The sequence below is a fragment of the Notothenia coriiceps genome, unplaced genomic scaffold (assembly GCF_000735185.1).
Source record: "Notothenia coriiceps isolate Sejong01 unplaced genomic scaffold, NC01 NC01_scaffold00015367, whole genome shotgun sequence".
NCBI classification, from domain to species: domain Eukaryota; kingdom Metazoa; phylum Chordata; class Actinopteri; order Perciformes; family Nototheniidae; genus Notothenia; species Notothenia coriiceps.
Genome location: NW_011348068.1, coordinates 1 through 6690, shown reverse-complemented (window position 1 = coordinate 6690; position 6690 = coordinate 1). Strand labels below are relative to the sequence as shown.

Genomic DNA, 6690 nt, shown 5'->3' with positions numbered 1-6690 from the left:
GACCCCCTCCTTGGTCTCTGCCTTGCCCCCGGGCCGTCCGCCCGAGACCCGTCCTCCAGACCCCCTCCACCCACCCTTTCCTGGCCCTAGTTATGTGTATTATTTTTTATAAAGCTGAACTTCAGCACCTTTTTTTTTAAAAAGGTTTATCTGTGAATATCTTTCTTTAATTATACGCCTACATAGAAATCCACATTTTTCCATAAGGATTGCTCGTTATTCTAAATGTTTCCATAAAGACTCGTAGTTTTTTTCCCCTTTTCCATAAGGACTCGTAGACGTCAATCTTTTCCACTTGTTCCACTCCTCTTACTCATGTTGTGTTCCCTCTGCAGTCTGATCGTATCAGTGTCCAGCGTGGGAGAAGCAGGCATCCCAGCTACAGGAATGGTCACCACTCTCTTTATTCTGACCGTCATTGGGATCCCTGCGAGGGATGCTTCCCTTCTGCTGGTGTTAGAATGGCTGCTGTAAGTTAACCCATAGCGTGTTTTGGAAAGGATGCTTCCCCTGACCTCAAACAGCATGGTGTGAAGAGGCTCATACCCCCACCCCCTGATGTTTGTCTTTCAGAGATCGTCTCAACACTGCTGTTAACGTTCTGGGAGACTGCATCGGCGTGGCCATTGTCGACCATTTGTCAAGAGCTGAACTGGAAATAATGGACAGACAGGAGCAGAGGTAGGAGGAGTACTCCGATCTTGTACTTGAATAGAAGTACCAGAGTGTGGGAATACTCTGTTACAGTAAAAGTAGAAAAGTATTCTCATCAACATATAGTGAAAGTAGCGACAGTAAAAGTAGTCATTGTGCAGATTGGTCCATTTCAGAATAATATATATGATATGTTTTATAATGATTGATCATGAAAGTGTTCTCAAAGCTGGTAAAGGTGCAGCTAGTTTGAATGACTTTGTATACTGCAGGGTAGCTTGTGAGTTTACTCCAGGTGGAACGAAAGTCTGATTTAACACTTGATTAGATTTCACATCATTAATCCACATCTGTAAAGTAACTAAAGGGATTAAATACATGTAAACGTACAGCATTTATCTCTGAACTGTAGTGGAGCAGAAGTACAAAGTAGCAAAAGATGGGAACACTCAAGTAAAGTACAAGAACCCTCAAAATTGTAATCAAGTACAGTAGATGCACTTAATTACTTCCCACCTCTGGACAGGACAAGGTGAATTTGAATTGGGTATTATGGCTTTAAAAGCAACATCCACAAAACACATAGTACTCTGATGTACCCCTTTTAATCAGATATTTGATATGTATTTAAAACATGTGACAAATACTCTCTTTTAATGTTGGACAGGAGGAGAGCTTGAGGTCCAGGTTCATACAATAAAGAGGAGGACCCCGGACACCATGAGGAGTTATTAAGTGCCAAGAATGAGTTTTTCTTAAATGTGTTTCTTAAAATGTCATATATTTGTTGTTACATGTTTTGCATTTTGATTTAAGAAACATGTCATTTGATAAAAGATTGATGCAAAGAATGTAAGTATTGTATTAAGTGAATTTGCAGCAGGCAAGGTTGATTTTAAAATAATTCTTTGAGTGCAATGCAGTGTTTCTCTTTGAACTATTTATTTATTTCTGTCACCTTTATTGCAGATTTTTTTTTTTTGGTCAGTGTTTTTTAAATGAACTGTTTTAGTTGGATTCATTGATTTTTTTTCTGAGCATTACATTTTTGTTGATTTGATTTATTTGTATACAATTTTGTCTTTTTTTTGAATATTGTATTTAGTGTATTCACAGTACCAATGGGTTGATGCAGAGTTGCAATGCAGAGTATCTCTTAGATTCCTTACTAGTTATTTGCTGTCACCTCTATGCATATGTACATTTATATATAAATGTTTTGTATATCATTGTCTCAGGTGGATTTTATTCAGTGCATTCACAATATGAATACAACAAACATGTGGAGTGATGTTTTTTATTGTATTATCATATGTTCTTCTGTGAATGTGGAACCAAATATACAGTATATACAGTATATTTGGTTCCACATTCACAAGAAAAGATGTGCTAACTCCAAACCACATTTGATTGATTTCTTCCTAGATCTTTTTTTTTTTATAATCCAAGAACTGCATCAATATGACTCCCCATAAGCAGCCACACAGTATGAATAAGAACACAATTAATACTAAGTAGCTGATTTTCTAAAGCTCTTATTTGAGCAACGCATAAGTCCAATTCATTAAACCGATTTTTCAGAATGATAATTATTCTGTTATAAAATGTGTATGTAGGCTACCCATGGTATGGACAGTTTTGTGTGCACTTCTATACTTATGTAATTCATGTATTGCCAGGTACATTTACACACACAAGGAATATGCTTTGGTATATGTTGGTGCAAACATAAACAAAATAATATAATAAGAATATATGACAATATATGAAGAACTGCAGTATATTATATTTTAAAGTGGAGGGCTGTGCAGATATGTGCAAAATATATCCAGTGAGATGATCATGACTCTCAGTATTACAAAATAACATTGTGTTCACATGATGTTCATTAATGTAATGCAACTTTAGGTGAAATAGCACCCACAATTAGAAAATCAAAGCTTGAAATCCTGCAGTAAGCTAAATGTAATATTGCATTGTATCATTTTGAACCAATCAGCTGTGACCTTTACTTTTTCCTGACCAATCAGCGTCTGGTAACACATTCGTCCTGATTGACCTCCGTAGTCCGCACACTGCAAACTGAATAGGCAAAAGAAGCTACCAAGAAGTAACAACAGTTACACAGGAAGAGAGGTTTCCCACCTTCACATTAAAAGCGATTCTATTTTCAGATGGGGTGCAAAGTTGGAGTACATTAAATAAAAACATACATAAAATGTGTAAAATAAAAATATTTAACTTATTTATTCTTTGATTGTATTACAATTAGATTAAATTGCATTTAAATATCACACAGGGCATGCTTTTTTTTATTTTGAACATCGTAAACAGGAAGTAGGATTTCCGGCGACTTTCCCACGTAGAAAGCTAGCAACTAGATATTCATATTAAGCTAGCTGCTTCATCACTGGCTGCCAGCTTCGGTGTTCTCGGGCTTCATTTACAGTGTTAGTTATAGGCCGACGACAGTTTTACAGAAAATGGCTCTGCTAACGACGTTGTTTGCGTTTCTGTACCACCTGCCACAGGTGTACAAGTGGCTTCTGAAGCCTTACTATGTAGCCTCTCTATTTATGTCCATAGCCTTTCTAGCTGTCCGAAAGACGCCTGGCATCTGCGACCAACTGAACACACAGCGGGAGGACGGCAACCCCTGCGACTTCGACTGGGTCCGTAGAAATGTATAATTATATATATTGTAATAATAGGCACCGTATGAAGTTACTAGCGTGCTGGTAATCGGGCAGGTTTACGGCAAGAGCTAGCGTTAGCTGGCAGGTGTCATTAGCTGTTAGCTACAGGGAGAATGACAGGCCGAACTAGGGTCACAAACCTGCAAATTCATAGTCTTTTGCTTTTTGCCAGAGATATTCAAAAACTCAACGTAATGCATCACTCTTTTAATTAATTAAGAGATGTATACTAAATACGGCTCATTGTAAATCAGAGTTTATTCTAGTACACGAATAACAGTAACGTTGATCCCTTCAGGATTGGTTTGAGTTGGCTAGCTAACGTTAGAGGACATCACTGATCCAAACTGCACCATCGAACGAAGGAATGAAAAATGATAATTTATGATGAGTAATGAATCATATTATTTAATGCCAGAAATGTTGTGTTTTGACCTCTTCATAGGATCCAAAAAAAAAGAACTGGTTCATTGTAATATATCCAACAATCCCCAAACCAGTCTGTCACTGACCATCTGCCCAGTGTTTCCCCAATATTCAAGAAAGCTCCTAAGATTTCACTAAATCATTAAAAACCCCGTTTAGGGCCGGGAAATATATAATATACTTGATCTGCTTTCATTGTAATCTTGTGATTTCCAACCACGTCGTTTTATTTAGTACATTTGAACTCAAATGTATTTAAAGGTTTTAATCAGGACACACTGTAAACTACAACCCAACCAGTGTCTGATTACTTGTGTTTATTAACAAAGTGAGACAACTATTCTTTTATGAAATCGTTTTTATCATGAATTTAAAAAATGTTTATTTGTCACATATTTAATTCTTAATGGAATTTACAATAAAGGCTTCATAATGTGGTGTTCATCATTTCCTATAAACTATTTAAGTATTAATTTGGCAGAAAATAATGCTATAATTGAGAGCAAATCAACAGTATGAAGGTCCCGCCTACACACCTGCCTGAGCCAATCACAAGCATAGCACTGCCACAGCTTCTTATTAGCAGCCACCTAGATGCTACGTCAGCACCAAGGTAGCTGTTAGGCTAGAAAGAGCACCACTAACCATAATGTCCCTATAAATACATTCATTATTAAACAATGTGCATGTTCTTTTAGACTGTTTTGTGTTTCATATATGTTAATAACAGTAAAGTCTGCAAATGTCTTCTCTGTGGTTCCCAAACACATAAGAGGGATTTCAAAAAAAGACTCAACTTGTTTCAGTTTCTTCGTTATCCTGGACCAAATGAAATGTGATCATTGCAGTGGGTTGGTTACAGCTGTGAGAATTCAGTACATGAATAACAGTAACGTTGATCCATTCAGTAATGTTTGAGTTTGAGCTAGATAACGTTAGAGGACACGGATCCAAACTGAACCATTAGTACTAACTAGTAAGTGAATGAATCATGTTATGTAATGCCAGAAATCTAATTATGAAATTAATTTACAGTTAACATACACCTGTCCTGCATACAAAGAATCAATAACTAACTATTTTTGTCAATGGAATAAGCACGTGACCTGTTTGGACCTCTTCAAAGAATCCAAATCAAGAACTTTTTTTTCTCCTTTATTCAAATTATATATATATACACACAAAACATTGATTTCAGGGGTACATAGGTACAAAACAATGATTAAACACAAAAGACAATATTTCAAGTAAATATTTATCAATTTTGATTGCCTTATTTTTGTAATAGTGGTGCCATATTGTAAGTACACATATGCAACATTAGATTTAGACTCAGTCTTTTCCTTCTTGTGAATGTTTCATTTTCAGACGGTACACATTCTGTCAGCAGTTCTCTTTGTCTTTGTCACTTGTCCCTCATACTGACTTCAGTGCAGTATTACACTAAACATGACATCACAGTGCCCCAACATGTCCTAAGCTTTCTGGGTGGATAACAGAGTTTCTGTTTGTGTTCTCAGAGGGAGGTGGAGATCCTCATGTTCCTCAGTGCCATTGTCATGATGAAGAACAGACGAGCGAGTGAGTCAACAACATCCTGTTTTACTCTCAGAGTTCCTCCTGAGCAGCATTATGAATATATGGCCTTTCTTAGTCTGACGCTTGGCTGATAAAGAAGCAGCTTCAGGAAGTCAGAGTAAACAAATGCATGATTCTTTAACAGTCATATACCTGTGCTGCTCGGGATCTCAAATGAGCGTCATGAACCCTGCTGATGTGGATGTATTTTGGACAAAGAATGAACGTTTCTGTATGTTTTCATGTCAGTTACGGTGGAGCAGCATTTGGGCAACATCATCCTGTTCAGCAAAGTGGCCAACGTTATCCTGTTCTTCAGGCTGGACATCAGGATAGGCCTGCTGTACCTGACGCTCTGCATCGGTCAGTCCACCTCACACATTGCTTCCTGTCCTGTCGTCAACAAATCCAATTCAAAATGCAACGCAAATATAGTGGATGTTTATCCAATACTTCAAGTTCCTATGCCGCTTTGTCGGCAAGGATATAACTATATCTTCTGTGTTCTAACTCGGGCCCTCATGTTTCCCTCTCTGTTGTCTCAGTGTTTCTGATGACCTGTAAGCCTCCTCTCTATATGGGACCAGAGTACATCAAGTACTTCAGCGACAAAACCATCGATGTGAGTAAAAAACATCCGTAGTAGTAGAAGTGTGTCCATTTTTATTTATCCTTTTATTTATTTTTAAACATACGTATAATACAAATTATATAAATACTTTCATGGTCTCCTCCGGACGTTATTAGGACATACATCCAATCGAATAACAGTGAGCAGTACGCATACTGCACCTCTCTTAACAACAGTGAATGGAACTATACAATAACTTTATATATTTATTATAGTATATTACCCAAACAACAACCACAAATACAGTGAATGAAATGAAATGAGGGCCAAAAAGGTTTGACGAGAGTTCTGGTATGAGCTGTGTCAATGGTGACCATCTTTCAAACATGAATCTTGCTGTGATATGAACATTAGTTTTGGCATTACAAATCTGAAGTCCCAGGCTCCTCCAACACTGTGAAATAGAATAAGCCTTATGCGTGAAACAATAAAACACGAAGAAATAGAAATAAAGTCCAAGAGTTTAGTGCCAGTGACACAATGTGCAACCTGCACCGGTCTCAAGTTCGGTAAAGTGAACATTATGGACTAGGGATCGACCGATATGGCTTTTTCAAGGCCGATACCGATTATTAGTAATCAAGGAGACCGATAACCGATATTTGGAACCGATATACATTTGCAGTAAAATCAGAAAATCTTGGTGTCAAAATGTAGAATAACACAAACTCCAACACAACTTCTTTGAAATGCATTTAAGCATAT

The 6690-nt window shown here is 37.2% G+C and overlaps 1 protein-coding gene and 1 long non-coding RNA gene across 2 annotated transcripts; both read left to right on the top strand.

The window, feature by feature from the left end:
• The first annotated feature begins 325 nt into the window (after positions 1 to 325).
• On the top strand, positions 326 to 1881 carry LOC104948881 (uncharacterized). The gene is made up of 3 exons (XR_798744.1): positions 326 to 470; positions 574 to 681; positions 1322 to 1881. It is a non-coding gene; the product is annotated as an uncharacterized lncRNA (long non-coding RNA).
• A 1163-nt stretch (positions 1882 to 3044) lies between these two features.
• LOC104948880 (thioredoxin-related transmembrane protein 2-B) lies at positions 3045 to 5976 on the top strand (the record flags this gene model as incomplete). Its single annotated transcript, XM_010775111.1, has 4 exons — positions 3045 to 3326; positions 5297 to 5357; positions 5604 to 5717; positions 5900 to 5976. Coding segments are annotated over exons 1-4 (441 nt in total), but the record flags the coding sequence as incomplete, so codon positions are not given.
• Positions 5977 to 6690: the final 714 nt, after the last annotated feature.